The sequence below is a fragment of the Melanotaenia boesemani genome, chromosome 9, assembly GCF_017639745.1.
Source record: "Melanotaenia boesemani isolate fMelBoe1 chromosome 9, fMelBoe1.pri, whole genome shotgun sequence".
Lineage (NCBI taxonomy): Eukaryota > Metazoa > Chordata > Actinopteri > Atheriniformes > Melanotaeniidae > Melanotaenia > Melanotaenia boesemani.
Genome location: NC_055690.1, coordinates 20441843 through 20461608, shown reverse-complemented (window position 1 = coordinate 20461608; position 19766 = coordinate 20441843). Strand labels below are relative to the sequence as shown.

The 19766-nt window shown below is 37.4% G+C and overlaps 2 protein-coding genes across 3 annotated transcripts; both read left to right on the top strand.

Annotated features, from left to right (window-relative positions):
- Nucleotides 1-492: 492 nt before the first annotated feature.
- On the top strand, nt 493-9319 carry tmprss13a (transmembrane serine protease 13a). The gene is made up of 13 exons (XM_041994989.1): nt 493-723; nt 2988-3162; nt 3263-3370; nt 3816-3980; nt 5696-5822; nt 6319-6414; nt 6512-6555; nt 6761-6923; nt 7124-7296; nt 7969-8067; nt 8616-8758; nt 8901-9053; nt 9167-9319. Exons 1-13 carry the CDS (start codon nt 706-708, stop codon nt 9179-9181), a joined length of 1479 nt encoding a protein of 492 aa, XP_041850923.1. The 5' UTR covers nt 493-705; the 3' UTR covers nt 9182-9319.
- A 498-nt stretch (nt 9320-9817) lies between these two features.
- On the top strand, nt 9818-19349 carry fxyd6 (FXYD domain containing ion transport regulator 6). Of its 2 annotated transcripts, XM_041993902.1 has the most exons (9): nt 9818-10064; nt 14352-14415; nt 15116-15169; nt 15611-15634; nt 16560-16595; nt 16716-16790; nt 17000-17036; nt 17166-17215; nt 18065-19349. In XM_041993902.1, exons 3-9 carry the CDS (start codon nt 15121-15123, stop codon nt 18100-18102), a joined length of 309 nt encoding a protein of 102 aa, XP_041849836.1. In that variant the 5' UTR covers nt 9818-10064; nt 14352-14415; nt 15116-15120; the 3' UTR covers nt 18103-19349. The 2 variants fall into 2 exon arrangements, with proteins under 2 accessions (XP_041849836.1, XP_041849834.1); XM_041993900.1 differs by lacking the exon at nt 14352-14415 and having other exon boundaries at nt 9819-10064.
- Nucleotides 19350-19766: the final 417 nt, after the last annotated feature.

Genomic DNA, 19766 nt, shown 5'->3' with positions numbered 1-19766 from the left:
TCATTACAGCCTATGAAACTCTTCCTCAAAATTGTAGGCCCCTCCCCCATTACTTTAAATGGAAACCAAATGGTGCACTGACTGGAAGGAAATGGGAAGAGTGTGGTGTTAAATTGTGATCAGGGTTGTAAAGTGTTGGTTTTTTTTCACTATCACTGACACAATCCAGCAGCAACCAAACAAAAGCAAAAACACAAAGACAGAGTCAAATAGTAAAAAAGTATCCTAAAGCTACTCAGCCACAGCAGGCTTGGTTTTTCAAGAGGGAATCCGGCTCTGAGCGAAGGGCTCTGACAGTTCGGCTGATGTCATTTGAGCCACAGTGGAGCGTCTCACTGTCAAACCATCTTTGATAGTGCTTTACTGCCACAAAACTGGTCTGGCAAGTGGAAAACTAGACAACTAGGGCACACCCATCTCTGTTAGACAGAAGAATGAACGAAGAGAGAACGAAGGAGGCTGGAGGTGGGAGGTCTTAGGGAGGGATTAGAAAGGTAGACCTTTCAGGTATTGTTTGATTTAAGGATGGTGACAAACGTATTGTTAAGTATAATCAAAAGGTAAAGAAAGGATTGAGAGGAGTAGAGGTGTTTAATGTTGCGCCATCATTCTGTGACTGCTCTGTGATTTAGTAAACTTGGATGTGAAAAAGCTTTTCCCACCTGTCCTCACCTTCACTCTCCACTTGTTGCTGTGCTGATTCCAATGGCAAATCATAAACCGGTACGTTCCTACTTTTGTTTTTTCTTGAAACAAAAACTCTGCTCTCCAGTTTGTCTTGTCAGGTCTGTTCTTACTTTAACCTTCCTGCAATCATTCATCAAACTACTGCTGTTGTCACTTTGAGTAGTATTTGTTTGTACTCTTTTCATTGTTTGTTCACTATGGGTTTTAGTTTAATGTCTTAGGTATGAAGCCACATAGTTTGAAGCTTAATAAGGACTGTTTGATCAGCTGCTTACATCCAAAAAGTTTTGTTTCAATTCACCTGTCAAGCAGAAGGTGTTATAAAAGCTTTTTCTCATTGTTTCAGTGGGATATATTTTTTGCTTAAGAGTTAATAATAATTCAGCTAAAATTTATTTGTTCTAGAGGTACAAAACACATTGACACAGTTCAGTTTCCAGGTTAATTTATTATTTTTTGTACTTTTATAGAATAGAAATAGAAATACTTTATTAATCCCTTCGGAGAGTCCTCAGGGAAATTATATCCCATGGTAATTATTTGAGTAAAAACATTTCCTGTAAAGCCTTTAATCCATAGTCTTTCCTGTAATTTTCCCACAATAGAATGGCTGATAGGTAGGCTGTGCAATATGATCATGCCTGCTCTGTGGAGAAATATGATAAACCTGCACCCTCACCTTTTTTCCTCAGCCACCTCCTTTCAGTTAAATGGGATCTACAGGCATAACTTGACCAGAAAGCAAAACAAACTTTCCATAACTTTGTGAGACCCCTCTCTCACAGTTTACTAAGTGCCCCTCTGACAGTTATTCCTTCCTATTCTCCCCTGAGTTTCAGAAAGTTTTGATTTTGAAGTTTTGATGAAAAAAACTGCCTCATTATACACATTGCTGTGCTACATTGGGGACCTTAACACATACATATAACCAAATTACATTGTATACCTTCCTGGAAATGCTGAGGTGATATTCTACACAGATGATCAGGCCAAATTTGGTCAAACACGCTCAGTCACATACTGTAATATTTTGCATTCTGCACCTTCCACTCCACATACCTCAATAGCAGTAAGTTTGTGGCTGAAAATGAAAGCTCTTACTGCCAGGTCTGAGAAAGCAGGTGCTCTCTAAATATCCAAGTAACTAAATGTTCCAGTTTGCACCTGTAAAACTTAACCTATTAAAATGTTTAGTCTTGTAATGTATAAACCAAGACTTAAGGGAGTTACAATAAGTAATGTATAACATAATCCAGTGTAATGCTGCAAAATGCTGCCTTTACGCTCTAGCCTTTCAACAGATTAAACCAACTTGATTAATCAACAAGCTTCTGGCAGGTGGATTTTCTTATTTTAACACACAGCATGCCCCTTTACCCCCAGTTAATGGTCTGTGCCTCGTTACATATTTAGTCCACATGCACTGGCAGGACTAGGGCCTCACATGGTATCATCCTATTACAATGTAATGCTGTGCTTGGAAATCTTTGGACTTGACACTAATGAATTACTATGAGTACCCATTTTAACATTGTTAACAATCATTTCAAATGCTGATATGCTGTATTAGGCAAAGGTAAACAAGTGAGACATATAACTCCCATGGGTTAAATCAAACATGTAAGCCAATGAAAATTAATTAATAAGTTCTTCAATAAATCCCATGACATTTCTTGACCTTTCCTTTTGTCCTCTGTTACATCATACTGTAGTTTACAATAGCTAAGTATATAACCTATGAATAAAATAGTTAACTTTCTGCAAGGAAACAGGAACTAAGGTTGTGTGAAGAATGATAGACTGAGCCTTCAAAAGTAGAGACGTAGATACAGAAACATGTCACTAAAAATAATTGAAATTTTTGTTTTAGAAAGGAGAAACGTAATGATTAATATGTTTCTCACAAAACATTTGTGTGCCTCCCTCTCTCAGTTTTTGTTGACTTTTTTTTCTTTATTGTTTTATTTGTTAGTATTGTTAAACTACCCCAAAATTAAACGATTGATTAATTCCTTTGTGTGTGATACCTGATATGTTGTCACAATAGACACTATTGCCAGGATACATAATTTGAGCTTCTTGCCTTGTGTGGACACAGACGTGATAAGACACTTTAGGACTGTGTAGACAACAGTGGGTTATATGATCAGTTTTGGCTACCACAAACAGACAAATGACCATGGGTAAAATGATATTATTATACCTATTATATTCAGTGTGTAATTCTGTTTCCAAGGTTTGAATGAAGGATTTAATCTCCATTACATGTTATTTTCTTTCTACCCATCATTCCATTACAGGACTCACCTCCTCCTCCTTACTACTCAGTTGCTGTTCACACTCAGCCTCCCCTCAAGTCTTATGAAGAGGTGGTGTATGGCACAGGCCCAGGCCTGACACCCCCAACCCAGCCATATTACATCCCCCAGTATCTGCCACCAGTGGTTAGTCTCAAAGTCACAGAGACCATCATAAGTAAGTAAGACCAGCATCTCCCATAGTTTGAGAAGAAATGAACATTGATGTGCAGGCATTAAAGTTAGTGTAATTGTGGTTGTGTACTGTCTGTGTTCAGCACCTAAAAGGAAAAGGAAATGCTGTGAGGGTAATGCACAATGTTACAGGGGGTCAGGGGCAGCTGTACTGGTGCTTGCTCTCCTGGGAGTGGCCATCTGGCTTGGAGGTATGGTTTCTTTATTCATTCATATCACTGAACATTAATATTCACTTACTACCTTAATTTATTCTTTAGACTGTTGTAATAACATAACAAGCATGCATTAGTCATGATTTTGTGCTCTGATTTTACTTACTGTAGATTTGTGTACATTTATATTTATTTCCACATTTATTTAGCCTACTCATGATCTATTTTTTGACGTCTAATATTGTCTTTAGTTACAGCTTTTTCTTTAGTTTTTGCTGTAATAATTAACCAGTAAGAGCAATGTAGTGATTTTCAGACTCTAGAAATAGTTTTTGGTAGATAATAATTACTGATGACAGTTTATTTTTACTGATACTAAGTTATATTGTCATATTAATTTAACTATTTAATTTAAGATTTTCCTCAGCTTGCAATGTTCCATAAATTTGCTGTTTCCATAAATTTTCCCTCTACTCCAAAGTTCGTTATGGTATCAGGACTGCAGCAACAGAGTTCCTCTGTGACGACAACAAAGATCCCGGTAGTGAACGCGCACCTTTGCTGGACAGTGACTCCTGTTCTAACAACACTGTCCAATGTGATGCTATCAAAGACTGCAAACTAGCCACTGATGAAACTAACTGTGGTGAGTGGTGTAGGCAATTGCATACACATCTCACTAGAACCAATTTAAGATTAGGGGAAATGATTAAGAAGGATGGTAAAGACACTCTACGCCAAATGAATATGATGCAAATAAAAAGCAAACAAGAGTGTGTTTTATATAGAAAATATTATCCCACTGAAATCATTTTGTATCTGTATTAACTTCTTTTCCTTTTAAGCAGTTCACTTCACGGATTACCATAGTCAATTTTTTGCCTCCATCTAACCCCATCTTCTGTCCTCTTCTTGTGCACCAACTAACTTCATGTCCTCTTTTACTGCGTCCTCAAGTCTCCTGTTTTGTGTTCCTCTAGGCCTCCTCAGGACCACTTTTTCCATGCCATACAACATAACTGTTCTCACCACCACCTTTGAACAGTTTTTCCTTTCATTCTTGCTGAATCAGCAAGAATGATCACACCTGACACTTTTCTCCACCTGTTCCAACCAGCATGTACATGTGTCTTCATCTCTTTTCCAGACTCTCCTTTGCTCTGGCCTGTTAACCCTAATTACTTAAAATTCACCACTTTCTTTATCTCTACTCCCAGTAATTCTACTGTACTGTGTTTCATTCACACACATGTATTCTGTTTTGCTGGGACCAATATACATCCTTCTCCTTTTAAGGAGACATCCCCACCGCTCTAGATTTTCCTTCATCTGGTCACTGTTCTCACTACAGATCACAATGTTATCTACAGACATCATAGTCCACTGAGATTCCTGCCTAACCTAATCTGTCAGCCTGCTCATTACCGTAGTACTCAGAGCTGATCCTTGTCACTGTCCCATCGCCACCTTGAACTCCTCTGCCACACCTATGCCAAACCTCACCACTGTCTTACACATCTCACACATTTCCTGCACCACTCTGATATTCTTCTCTGCCATTCCAGACATCCTCATATATTACCACAGTTCCTCTCTCGGTACCTTGTCATAGGCTTTTTCTAGATCTCCAAAGACACAATTTCAGCTGCCTCTGACTGTCTCTGTACTTCTTCATCAACATCCTCAAAGCAAATACTACATCTGTAGTACTCTTTCTACAAATTCTGTATCTGTATACCAATGACTTACGTTTAAACCAGCCACTATTTTCAGTAACATTTCCCATTATGTCACAAATCTAGATGGTCACATAATGTGGTATAGGTTTCAGTGTCAATGATGAGGTAAACATATATATAAAGCAATCCCTGAGAGGCAAAAGCTCAGACTTCAGGCTGTGCTGAACATTCAGTTTAGACTAATATTCTTAGGGTGAAGCTCTGCAATGGCTTGGTGTAAGCAGAAAAAAAATTAGCAGCTATCTTATCTTTAGCATTCCTTGTGTGGATTTGTGGGAACTGTACTAAAATGAACTTTTAGGACACTTTTCACAAGTCCATCTACTGATTACTTATGTAGGAACATAAAGGATCAGTCCTAAATTCAAATGTAAAACCATGAATCAACAGATTCAAGGATCCTACAATAGAAATATTTATTGTGTGTCCCCTTTAAAGCACTTTATATTTATTGTGGCTCTTAATACTAGAGAATAATGGAATGTGTCAGGAACAGTGCAGAACAGTTTGCCAAGGAAAGCTTTTCTTATTTTCACATTTACAGTCACTCTTTGCCATAAAAGCATCAGCCTACAGGTCAGTCACTTCTAATTCCTTTTTGTCTCCTCTCATGTCTTCCCAGTGAGGTTTGGTGATAACAACAGTGTGCAGATCAGAACAGCTCAAGATGATCGCTTTCTACCACTGTGTTACAAAGGCTGGAACAAGAATTATGCCGACCAGATCTGCTCTCAGCTTGGATTCAGACAGTAAAGAGTCACCACATTAACTCAAATAATTCATTCAAACATAACCTAAACTGTGCTAAACATCAATAATATATAAAACAATTATAATAAAATATTATAAATAATTTAAGAGCAGAAATGTTGACTTTTGGAAATACTTTTGCAACACAATTTCAGCATCATTAAGATTTTTTGGCATTTCCTGTCTTTATTCAGACATAGCACAGGAAAGAGTTATTTTTATGTTCATTTTGTTTGACCCAATTTCAACAGCAGCCAGTGAGCAGGAGTACCTCTATCTTCAACTTGTAATATACCCACAGAGTTCCAGCTAATTTCCCCTCACCTGCTGCTGTGTGTTTGGGCTTGAATTGATTCTCCACAGATAGCACCGGGGTGTCTCAGTTTGACAGAACCCGAATGAGTTTCCAGATGCAATAAAGCATTGATTTGACAAAATGCTCTCTGTGTGTGCAAGGCTATCCAGTTTTCTGAATATCCTTCTCTCCATCTCCAGGTCCTCTGCTAGCACAAAAATCCAGTCCCCGAATTCCATTGGTTTAATCCTGACCAACAGATCATATTCTCTTGTACAGGGCCTGGTAAATGTCAGGTACATTGCCTATGTCATAATCTGAAATCTGTAGGCGAGCTGCATATACATTTTTTTTTTTTATTTAAACTACATTTTTCATTGTGGCATTACACAGTTCCTCCTGCCCGGACCAGGAGATTGTCTCCCTGCAGTGTGTGGGTAAGGATGCGTAACCCACAAGGATGCACTTAATTTTACTCACTGTGTTTCTATCTTACACTCATAATCCCTACAGCTGCACACCCATCTATTTGTTACTATAAAAAAAAAAAAAAAAAAATTCAGATTTTAATTCAAATATAATGTTGTTAAATTTACTATACTATGCTGTACACTACTGTTCCGTAATGTCTCATATCCCCAGCCTGTGGTAAGCAGCAGTCTACTTCCCGGATCATTGGAGGCAGCATAGCTAAGACAGGTCAGTGGCCATGGCAGCTGTCTCTACACTACAGAGGATCCCACGTCTGCGGAGGAGTCCTGATTTCTCCTGATTTTGTGCTGACCGCTGCCCACTGTTTCCCAAGGTGACTGACACAAAAAGTACTGGAGTAGTCTTTTCTACAAAACAGGATTTCAGTTTTCTCCACCTTGATAAACTTAATTATTCTTTGAACAGAATTCTCAGAGACATTATAATTGGAGAACTTGATATTTAGCGACTGACTCCAAGTAGTATTAAAAGTTAAAATACAGTTTGTTTATGCTTTGCGTGTCATTATGGCAGCCCCATGTCCCTCTCCCCTGAGAACTGGAAAGTGTATGGTGGACTTGTGTCTCTGGATGGACTGCCTCAGCCCTACCTGGTCAAAAAGATTCTACTCAATGAGAACTACAACAACAGGACTAATGACCAAGACATCGCTCTACTCAAACTTACGGCTCCAGTTGCCTTTACTGGCAAGTTAAATCTTTTTTTTTTATTTTATTAAAACAATAATTGTTTAATCTGATTTTCAACTCTAAAAGCATAGACACTCATTAGCTTCAGAATTAGGGGTCTTATACTTCTGTAGAAACAACTCTGATCTCTGAAGACAGACATGCTTGATGGTGCCCTGTTTTTGGAACCAAATCTCTAGATTGGAAAAAGATCTGTGAACCAGATCTTCGAAAGTCACTGCCTTGAACTCATATTCCTCAGACCATTCCTTAACATATTTTGCAGTGTTGCAGTGTGCATTAAGTCACTGCCAGAGGCATTCACCAGCAGGGAACAGACTTGTCATGTCACTTGTCATGACGAGATGTAGTTGATCTGTGATCAAATGTTTGGGTAGGTGGTACATTTAAAAATGGCATTCACAAGGATTCTGTTTCCAATTCCACAAATGAAATCTCAATTGTGTCATGAAGTAAAAATTTGATGCAGCACAGCGATTGCAGAATTTTTTTTTTCCTTTTTTTTTTTTTTTTGCTGCTGAGACAAAGCTTTTAAAGACTATACTGAGTCCACACTCACTGGTAATCTGATAGGCCCAGCCTAGTTTGTTTGTGCATTTGTGTCCTTTTGGGAGAACATGGCTGCAGATAAGTTTGTATTAGTTAAATGCATCCATTTGTGTTTTGCAGAAAAAGTTCTGCCAGCCTGCCTGCCAGCTTTTAACCAGCAGTTTCCTCCTGGAACCAGTTGCTGGACCTCAGGTTTTGGGATTACTAATGAAGATTCAGGTATGATGAAACATGTACATGATGAAACCCACTCAGTATATTAGAGAGATTACAAATTCTGTGTAGTTTACTCAAAACATTACAGTTCCGTCCTACAGAAATACAGCCATGAGAAAAGCATGAAGTTTTACTTATGAAACTTATAATGGTTATAAATAGAGAGCATGAACAAGTAAAGTACTGTAAGTCAAGCAAAACTTTTTATTTGTTTTCTTCATTCATTGAACAGATGGGTCTTAAGAAAGACATTACATTTTAAGCATCACCAAGATAAGACAATTAATTCAAAACTATTTATTATTATTGGAAACATAGCAGGTAGGTAGAACACAGAAGAATAAAGTCCAGACCCCCTATAGGAAAAAAGTTTGCAATCATCAGTGAATATAAGGATAAGTCATGATTGATCAAAAAACTGGAGAGAAAAAAGGGAACAGAGGATGGACCATTTGTTGCTGGGACACTAGATGTAAAGTTAAAAATGTATGCTGTGCCACCATTTTAATGAGAAAAATTATTGGCTGATGATTGATTTTCTCTAATAAAAGGGACAGTTTCCAAGAATCTAATGGAGGTGACAGTGGACATCATTGACACACAAGTGTGTAACAGCCGTGGGGTGTATGGAGGCGCAGTGACCAAGAATATGATCTGTGCTGGTAAACTGGAGGGAGGCAAAGACTCATGTCAGGTGAGCAGACATCGCAGTTGTTGACAGTTTTACAATAATAATAATAATAACAATAATAATAATTAATAACTCATTAAAATTTGCCCTGTTTAGCAAATTCAAAAGGTTTTGGTTACTGATTAAGATTTATATTTTCTTTTAGGGTGACAGTGGCGGACCTCTGGTGTGCAAGGGAGAGAGCCTTTGGTATTTGGTGGGAATCACTAGCTGGGGAGCTGGTTGTGGTCAAAAGAACAAGCCTGGCGTTTATACCAAAGTCAGTAGTGTTCTGCCCTGGATCTATAGCTCTATGCAGGTAAGAAACAAAGAATGAATAGATTAATGTTAGTTAAGCAGAGGATTTTCAATGTTCAAATGAAGAGCAAACCCAAGTTTTCACTTTGTAAATTCTTCTTCTGCCTCCTGCAGCAAGAAAAACCATGATGCCCCTTTGCTGCCTGCTGCTGTTCAGCGTCAAAATAAAGTCTACACATCGAAGTCTCTTTATACATGTTGAGTTTTACACCATGTTTTACACATAAAGAAAGTGTATTGGTGAAAAGTTACTGCAGATGAAAACAACCCCCCCCCCCCCCCCCAAAAAAAAAAACAAAAAAACAAAAAACAGCGTGACAAAATGCACAGGTTGCAGTAGAGAAACACAAAAATCCTCGAACCCTGTTTATTTATACAAACTAACGAATGTGCTGACTTCAGTCTTGCATTTGTGATTTAAGGTGTTTTTTTCCTCAGGGACACATATTTTCTTCGCTGACTATTGTTTACCATATTAATTTTCACCAAATGAAGGAATCAGTGTACTGAGCCTCTGTGCACCTAAGCATCCCCCAGACTCACTGTGAATTTTGATTTTTATTTTTTTAATCATGAATAGTTTTTCTTGCAATGTAAGTTGTTCTCTTTGTCATGTTGATGTGAATAAAAATATTAAAAAAAAATCAGTTTGACTAATGTGTACGCTAGCATCAAAGCATTATACGATGATCATAACTGATAAAAATCAAGAAAATCATGGTTATGGAGTTAATTTGAGGACATAGTCGTCGGTGGAGAGTGTGCGTAGGGAGAGGGGCAGAATAAAAAAGGTAGCGGCAAAGAGGATTCACGGCACAAAGGAAGCTGTCACTCAAGGAGCTGCGTTGTTATCCATCACTTTTATTTTTCCTTGAGAAGTACATGAGCAGTGTGTAGCCTATATTTTGACCAATGAGCATACTTGGAACAATTTTTTTTAGACAAGCTGATTGATTTATCTTTTTTGTTGGTGGATAGTTTGTTCGTCAAAGGTCTGCTGGAAAAACAACAGGTGAGTTTTTTTTATATTGTGCTATTGTTATAAATCATTTTCAAATATGAGCCATATTAACTCCTTGATGTGCCGCATTTTATCTTAATTAATCTGTGTGCATAATATGTTGTAAACAAAGAGCGTGATTTGGATTTACATTGAATAATACATATTTTTATGAAAATAATTCACTCCTCGTCTGTTTGAGATATATAGGCATTATAACGCTCTACATGTTCAAAATAACTTGCAGAAAGATCGCTTTATTTACCATGCGCTAATATAGCACGAGGGCGTGTCTGTGGTTGCGAGGCACAACACGCAGACAAATACGGGTCAGCGCTTGATTAATTGACTTTCTTTGATTGTGTTACATTCGCTCGAGTTTAAAGCCAAAATATAAGAACGGTTTTATTGAAAAGGTTACATTTCTGGGGGATTGCTTCTCTTCTTTCTGCTACACAAAATGATCCACAAGTTGGGGGACGCGTAAGTGGATTAATTCGCAGACGTCATCCATCGGATGTAGATTTATTGTGCTCAGTTGTGCGTTATATGGCGGTCTGTCAAGTAAAGCGATGCACCTGATGTCTCGGTGCAATTGAGGCTCGTGGTTTACATCATAATAAAAATGTCATTGAGCGCTTTATTGAGGTTTATCTTCGGCGTCAACTTGGACAGATAACTACAGCTGCTGAATTCACAATCACTACACCCGACGAAGCCTTTTTTCGCCGAAGTTATTTATCTTAGGAAGAGCTGAAATTAAAGCGAGGGCGACTTTGTGCGCCACACCCCTGGTTCTTGTTTTTGACAGGGCTTTGACTGTCATTGTCCACATGAACCCATCTTCAAGACTCATTTCTCATTCGGCGCCAGAATTTTCAGTTGGATGCAGTTACCATGGCAATAACTGGACACTATGGAAGACGCACATTGTTGTCATGGTGATGTAATATGATTATAATGGCCGATTTATGGGAACAGGATTTTTGACATAGGTCATGGAGACCTGAGGTGTGACCTATTTAGCTGCCCTACATTGTAATCGTGATCAAAAGTGGACCCCGTGCTCTTAATAGATAACTAATACCCTACAGAGAAAACAACCTCTGGCACAACCTCTGGAAAAAAAAATACACAAATAAAATGATTATGTTAGTGGGTACAGAGTAGTGTACTAATGATAGACAGACAACAAGAGGGTTTGCAGGGTGTGGTCTTCTGTAAAAACATAAACATGCTGTAATTTCAACAACTTTAATGACTTTGTCTGCTTTGTCATAATTCGTTTGTCTGAAATGCTATTTTTGTCACACTAATCACAAACATGAAAACATTTCACACCTTTACCAAACGTCATTACTGTTTTCTTGATCTGTTTACGACTGAGTGTTGCTGCCTTTGCCTGCTGTATCATTGCATTGCTAGCAATGCTTTGAGGGTTATGCTTCTTTCACTGCCATCCTGTTCTTCTGTCTCCTTTGTCCTTCTGTTTAGTTTTTGGTGTATTTAATACTCAAAATGTCCCTTTCATACTCTAGACTATTCTTGCTCTCTTTCTCAGACAGTGTCTCCCTGCATGCCCTTTGTCTGTACTCCCCCACCAGACAGTGTCCTTCCCCTCCTGCTGGTCTTCAGCCCTCGCTGCCTTTCAGACTGCCCTTTCTTGTCCCCACATTGAAGCTTCTTTCCTACCTACTGTTTTGCCATTCTCAAATACAGCATCTACCCCTTTTTTCTTTCTCTCCTTCTGAGACAAAAGGAAGTCTGGTTTAGGAGCTTGATATTGCTCATCAAAGTGCAGATAAGACACACATGCATCATGCACAAGGAGAAAAATCCTGGCACTGATTATCCAATCTGTGGAGCAGTACCAATTTGCCAAACACTATAGGATTTTCAGCCTCAGATTTTCAGCCCTAATGCAACCTCAGAAACACCTAAAAGCAACATAAAAAAGGCATTGTCGAATGACAAAACTTTCAATTTTTTAAGAATGTAGGATGTGGTGGGTGGGTGTGGATTGTCATGTAATAGAACAAACTGACCCAGTATTGTCCAATAACTTTTCACTTTTTGATTTTGCTGCTAATCTTGATTAACAGGGCTAGACATAGAAATACAAGGTCAGGTTTAGATATTTACAAAAATATGGTCAGTGTTAGGGATAATGATAAATTCACAGTTAGATGTTCAAATTACATCCCTTGACCATTTTCTTATACTTACTGGACTGTCCTAATGTCCCTGCAAAATCAGTGTAATTCATCCAAGAGGCCACTTCATGAACATTTAATGTAATGCTATTAACAAGTTCCACAGTGAGAGAAGACACAGAAGAGTATTGGAGCTCTCTCCATGCTCTTCATATGGCACCATCCAACAATATTCCCTTCTAACCCATCCAGATACACTTTCAAAGAGTCCCCACAGTAAATTTCACTTATAATAGTATTGCAGAGCTTTTGTGGAGTGTGTATATATATATATATATATATATATATATATATATATATATATATATAAACATTTAACATTGGGTCAGTGTATTGTTTATCTGTGTACCCAGGACAAAAAATATTGAAAAAAAAATATACATTCTAAGAACTGTTGCAAAAAATATAAGGTGGTAGAATTGGAGAATGGTATGAAATATGTAGGCAAGAAGACTGCCAGAACACTATTTTTTCTTTTAGCTTTGCTTTTTAAATACCAAATCCTTTTACATGTAGGCGGAATTTCAAAAGAGTCTTACAGCAAGTGCAGACTTGTTTTGCTTTGGAAAAGGGAGATGTTTGTGAGAGTTAATCCACAATAAATAGATTATTTTTATGAACCTTTACTATCTAAAATAAATCTGAATGTAAAACAATTTGTCAGATATATGCAAAGTCCTGATATATAATATGTACAGTTCATTCAGAGTTCTGTATCTGAGTTTTGTCTTTACAGTTATCAAAATATTTACAGTTAACTATAAGCAAAATGACCTGATATATGTTTTAATTAGAAGAAATAGGTCATTAGTATATGTAGACCTTTAAGGTCACACAGACCCTTTTGAATTGATGCCCAAAACAAGACATCTGAGTTTACCCAAATTTGGCAAATTATTTGACAGAATAAACATAGATGACCTGCTTATGTAGTGTTTGCCCCAATTTTTTCTTTCCAGTGTACTTTAACTGGAACTGCAAAGACTGGGGAATCAACACATGGAAGACTGAGATGTAGAAAAAAGCTAGAGAAACATTCATTTCATGTTTCAGTCTTTCTTTAGGAAGTTTCTATACAAAGGGAATCCATCAGGGAATACTGTATACAATATCCAACAAGGACAAATAGAGGTAAATCAAGAGTGAAAGAAATAACAGAGATGAAAAAACAAGATTTTTAATCAACAGAAAAATCACCACTATGCTTAACACATTTTATAAAGACGAAGATGTGCAGATATCCTGGAGAGGGGAAATAAATTAGGGAAGAAATAAAAGAAAGAATAACTGAAAGTAACAAAGATGGAAGGAAATTACACAGTCAGAAAACACATGATGGCAGGAAAGGATGTATATGAAACATGTGGAGAGGGGAATTCTTCAAACACAAAAGAGAAAATAATTAATCAATGTAATAAAATATTAAAAACAGCCTGAACAGCAGGATGGGAGCTCCTAGGATCAGGGTTAATTAATGTCTGGAATGAATGTAAGTGATGTACAGTTTGGGGCCAACCATCAATCATCACATTGGATGTGAGAAAAATATGTCTGTCTAGAGATGTGCAAATGTGACAGACATGCCTTCAAAGACTGTACTGTCTCACCTAATCATTTACATTGCATCTAAACTAGACCTTAAGGTCATGGTTAAGACCTTAAAAAATACCACACATTCTTTTTCCCTGTCTGTGCAGACAAACTAAGATGGAAATCCTTTCCAAAGATTTTATTTGTATTTAATATTAATATAGATTTATGTTCGATTTAAGGTGAAACTGATATTCATTTTATACATATAAGTAGAAATACTTGCAGTCTCAAATATTTGCAGACTTTTATTCAAATACAAGTAAAACGTTAGTGTAAAAGCTTAAATTAGAAATAGCATTCATCCTCTCTAACACATAAATAATAGTACTAAAAAAGTTATGCATGCAAGGAAAAGCTAATCAAACAATATCATTCCTGTCTGTCCAAAGTCTTATGAGGTCTATTTCTATTTTAGGGATAGATGCCATCAGTTTAATGGGTGCCATCTTGTCCTCTATTTCTCAGTCAGTCATCATCTTATGCCATTTTTCAGAAATATCCAGAGGGCTTACAAAATAAGTGTACTAAGTGGCAACGTGGAGACTGCATTTGCGCAGGTATGCCACATTCGATCTGTCTGTTAATGATTATAATGGAGTAGTGATGCAGCTGGAGACAGGCAAACAGCCAGATGGATAAATGGATATAAATGGATTCGGGCAATCAGGGACTCAATCAGTCACGTGGTTGGAAAGAAGTAAAGAGGTGCACTTTTATATCTTTGCGCTCATGCTGGATCAATTGTCATGCTCTGTGAAGATCAATACAGATGAACAAGTTCGGGTGGTTTCTAAGCATTTGATAGATCAGATAGAAATGATAATTGTTGATTCTGATCACATTTTCAAGGAGACACAGTTGGTGTGTGCGCAGTGAACAGCTTACTTGAAAGTAGGCCAAGGTTGTATGACGTCCACAGGGAGGAAAACATTCTTTCTGTCAGGAAAAGAGAACATGTATGGTTCTTAACATGAATTGTTGTGCAAGCTCAAAAATGATATCCAAAGGCTTCTTATCCTCTTTTTTTGTTTTTTCTATTTTTTCTACATTAGTTACGGTTCAGGAATTTGGTGCTGTGTATTGTCTTTACATAGGAAATTGATGTTACGTGTAATTATGTTGTGCATATAAACAATCTATTTGCTCCATATTACTGTTTATCTCTTGATGCAGTGGAGTGTATTTAAATGTATTGTAGTTTGTTTCTCTTTCATTCATTGTCTCACTTCCTACCTCTTCATGACTCTGTGTCAACAGTTGCCATGGAAACTGTTTTGCTCTTCCTCTTTTCACTGCTGGCATATGTGGCTGGTAAGTGCCCCCCTCCCCCCCCCCCTCCCCCTATGAGACACATGCTTACATCCACAAACACAAACATACCTGCACATCGGCAATTTGTCCACAGAGAGGCCATTTTGGGGCAGGAAGTAATGTTTCAGGTAAAGCCCCTCACTGGGCGTGACACATAGCAAAACATCAATTACCACTTAAAAGTTTTATGTGTGGGCTTTCCAGGGGGGCTGTGTCACAGGCACTCTTTGTCTCTTTGTAGCTTATAATTAAATTTAAAATCATGCTCAAATGCTACAAATAATTATAGGCTGTCTGATTTTAATGGCAATCACATCATGTATTACTGTTGGTAATGGATGGATAGCGTCTCAGTAGTTTTATTTCCTCATATACTCTATTGTTTTATTTCTTTTTTCCTTTAACACTGTCTAACATCCTCCTGTCTTTGGTGTTGTTCAGCTGCAGCAGACCCCAGTGCAGAGGGTGAGTGCCTCCATTCAGTCTCTAATGGGTTAAGTCCAAACAGCCCAATAGATGGGTGGACTGGTTTTTAGATCAGGCTTGCAGGAACCAGTGCACTACACTAAACAGTGGCAGATGTATGGATGGAGTCCAAAAATTTACTAGACTAAAAACAGAATGAGATTTTATTAGTGGACTGAGAGTGGTTGTCTGGTAGGAAAGAGAGCTTATAATATGTTGTAAACTACAGAAAATCCATTTGTATAGAGTGTAAACTATACTATTGAATTTTAAAATCTTTATATCCGTAATATATTTGCATACTTTCTATAAGGTTGGGAGAATAAGGCAGATAGACATAGTTAAGTTTTTATGACTATGGCTTCATAAACAGCAATAATGCTTCAGAAGGTTTAGCTTCCAATATAAGTCCTGACTAACTGAACCTTTACCATTATTCCCAAGTTACTGTTCCCCTTTGTGTATCCAAATCTGAATTTATTTAGTTAAATTAAGACACCTACTGCCTGTTTTGCACTTTTATTGCTACTGCTAAATAAATATTTGCTTCTACAAATGAATGAATAAACAGCTATGTTTCTGCTTCGGCTTAATGTCGTATATGTAAATGAATGAAGTGAAATGTGAACCAAGAGTTGCAGCCCATTTAGAAAACATCCACCAGCACTCTTAGAAATGGATAAAATTAAGTGATTGAGACACAATGATTTTGCTAGGCAGTATACTTTTTGTATTTGTAGCGAGAAGCCGATCATTGTGTGAGAGTCACTTAAAGTTAGTGACCAATGTTGGAGTCAGCATCCACTGGCACAATTTAGAATTTAGTAAATCTCTTAACGGGTTTCAGTCTTGAGTCATGGAAGGTACCTGCCAGTATATGTCTTTTTTGTTTTTGTGGATTTACATGTGGTTCATATATTCACAGATGGCAGGACAAAAGTTGAAAATCCTTTCATTTATGGTAAGCAAAAGGAAAACATTTCAGAAAAAATCAAACCATCGGCACATTTCCAAACATTAATGCATCATCCATACCCCAAAGTATAATATAATAAGATGAGTGTGTATCTTTTCTTCACAGACTATGAGAGTTTGAGAATTGGGGGTTTGGCATTTGCTGTGGTACTGTTTACACTGGGCATCCTTCTTATTCTCAGTGAGTTACCTCTGAGTACATGCAATCAATGTTATTTAATGCTAGGACTGAATTAAAAATACAAAAAAAAAGTCTATACAATGTCACTTAGCCTTGTTTTTATTTGTATATAATTCACTACACTCTTATTAGTCATGGAACAAATGAACAAATGTGTCTTTTTAATATGACCTCTGCACAGTACAGTTAATGATTTGATTTGTTTCTAGGTCGGCGATGCCGCTGCAGTCTCAATCAGAAGCCCAGGTATGCCGGTCTCCCTCTGATTAAAAAATAAAAATAATAAAAAAAGAAACCTAAGTGTGAAATGTTTTTTTTTTATTTTTTGTATGACATGATTGGGTTACTATGACAACCTGTGGATTCTCTCCACAGGGCCCCTGGAGATGAAGAGGCACAAGAGGAGAATCTGATTGTCTCCAAGGGTAAGATGAGCATTTTAACTCTGTCACTTCTTCTCATCTCAGGCTCACCCATGACTTAAATCTATAATTGAGTTTCCTTTGGAGACTCTAGCACAGACACATAGCATGTGTACTACAATTAAACAAAATACGATCAAAAAATAATATAAAAAAAAACTTATAGGGCGTGTCCACTCCAATTGGTCAAGGCAAATGGCTGCCGTCCCTGAGGAGGTTCTACCAAAGATTTTTCCTTCCTGTTAAAAAGAGTTTTTTTTCCTTTCCACTCTTGCCCACCGCCTCATGCATGCTCAGGATGGGGGACTGAATTTAAGTTTAGTTTTGATGCAGTCTGAGGATGTCCTTAACTAGGCTATTATGTATAGTGAATTGGTTTGAATGAATACTGAAGGGGTGACAATGAATTGGCTCAAATTGATGGCATGTAAAGTGCCCTGAGATGATGTTGTGAACTGGCACTATACAAATAAATCTCAATTGAATTAAACTGAAAAAAAGCTATTTTTATGATTTCCATGTAAAATGTTTATCTGTAAAGTAAAATAGTTGTGTAAAAATGCAGATCAGTAATAAGAAAATGTCTTAAATCTAAATCTGTTGTAAATTATACATGAGATGCAATATGGATATTTGACTTTATACCTGCATTTTATTATGTTTTCATTCAACTACAGATTCTTTATTGCTAGATAGTGGCACCCTCAAGGGAAAAGTTAGAAAGACTACTGCTTTAAGTCATTACATGTGTGAGAGAGGAACTAAAATATAAAGAAATGATAACTGACTACTTGTAATTTTAGTATTTTCAGTTTCATTTAAACTAAAATGTTCATGGTTGATCTGTTTCAGCTGCAGCAGCTGCCAAAGAGACTCCAGCTGAGAACTGAAACAGCACCAGAAGGACTGTGACCACCTTCTGCAGTGAAGATCATTTCATTTGATATTTAGCCACAATAACAATAAAGGAACTGAAGATTACTATGAATGGTTATATGATGGGGTGAAGGGGAGGCAAAAAAACATTTAAGGGTGTGGTATGTAGATAGATCTTGTGCCAGTTGTTCTTTGTTGTAACTGTGCTAGTCCCTCAGTGCTCTTGTCTATTCATGTGCCTTTCTGTGACAGTTTCTCATTCCACTTCCTTTGACTTAAGATTGTCTTCAACACCCTTGGTACATTTTTAATGTGTTGTCTGCTGTTCTTTTTGTACTCCTATCAATTGACTTTTGGTAATAAGATGTGTCAGTTTGCTGCTTGTTTTGTCTTGGATAATGTTGGTCACATTGGGTTATTTCATATAAGCACATTTAAAGTACACAAATACATATATATTGATTGTTTCCATATAAGATATATAGTTAAATATTCTCAGTTTATGTTTATGTTTGAATGGCTGGGTGTGTTTGGATGCACATATAGATACAGTTGCATATGCACATGCATATCTTGTACATGTATGATTGTGTATCCATCACAAGTGCATGTGTATTTCTACATGTAGATGTGATGAGCCTTATATGAGACAATCTCAACTGCCACAGCTCTCTTGAATGAGCATGTGAGTGGTTTGCAGGTATCTACATGGGCTCCTCCACCACAGTGTTTTACCATCTGAAGTGGAGAGAGCTTCTATATCAGCTGTCTCACTGCCTTCTTTTCCACATATCTACTCCACTGCTGCGTCACTGGCTCCGTCAGGATTAACTAGTCTCTAGCAGTCTATGGTTAGCTTGCCTCATCCACACTCACTAGTGCCACTAATCTGTAAAGCTGGGACATTGTTCTTTTCTTTTACTTGTTTGATTACTAAATAGCAGTCTTTACTCTGTCATGATGTTTAGAATGACCAATATGCTTAGAAAGAGAGGCAAAGTTAGGGTGCTGAGTTCAAAAGGAGTAAAAACCTTAAATTTATATTATTTATGTGCCAGACTACATTAACAGCAGCTAATGTAAGAAACCATAGAGTGAGAAAAAGTTTTTCTTGTGAATCTATCGTCAGGTCAGACTTTCACCAGGCTTTTTTAAAAGATGACTGCTGTATAAGTAATTGCTATATTCATTCTACGCATGAGGCCACTTTGTGTAGCAACCTGTTGTGCTTTTGGCATAAATAAAGTACATTAAAACAGTGTCTAATGTTTGTGTTCGTTTACATGGAAATTTAAGAGTAGAATCTATGTTTCCTCAGGGAGCATTTACATATAAAATTTTCCCATAAGCAGCCCTCAAACAGCGCTTGAAATTAAGCTGGAAATTTCCTACCAATGTCAGTAAAGGTTGTAATGCTTCAATGGATTCCTGGCATAAATGGCTTTTTCTGCTATGATTCCAAAGGTTGGTGGATCTTCTATTTATTGCCACTAACTTTATAGATCTGTAAATGTGTAACTAAGTGGTTGAACTGACAAAATACCAGGAGGGGTGGAGATGTGGATTGTATGTCAGTGTGTGTGTGTGTGTGTGTGTGTAAAGGGGTGGGTCTGTGGGGGTGGGCATTTTGGTTTCAGACTGGACTACATGCACACACCTGGACAGAGGTAACACAGAG

Excerpts from the sequence above, each read along its gene's own strand:
- fxyd6 (XM_041993902.1), top strand. The coding sequence starts at position 15,121 with ATGGAAACTGTTTTGCTCTTCCTCTTTTCACTGCTGGCATATGTGGCT. Across the intron at positions 16,791-16,999 it reads GGGCATCCTTCTTATTCTCA|GTCGGCGATGCCGCTGCAGT; the intron begins GTGAGTTACCTC and ends ATTTGTTTCTAG. Across the intron at positions 17,037-17,165 it reads AGTCTCAATCAGAAGCCCAG|GGCCCCTGGAGATGAAGAGG; the intron begins GTATGCCGGTCT and ends TTCTCTCCACAG.
- tmprss13a (XM_041994989.1), top strand. Across the intron at positions 3,981-5,695 it reads CACTGATGAAACTAACTGTG|TGAGGTTTGGTGATAACAAC; the intron begins GTGAGTGGTGTA and ends ATGTCTTCCCAG. Across the intron at positions 6,556-6,760 it reads TGTCTCCCTGCAGTGTGTGG|CCTGTGGTAAGCAGCAGTCT; the intron begins GTAAGGATGCGT and ends TCATATCCCCAG.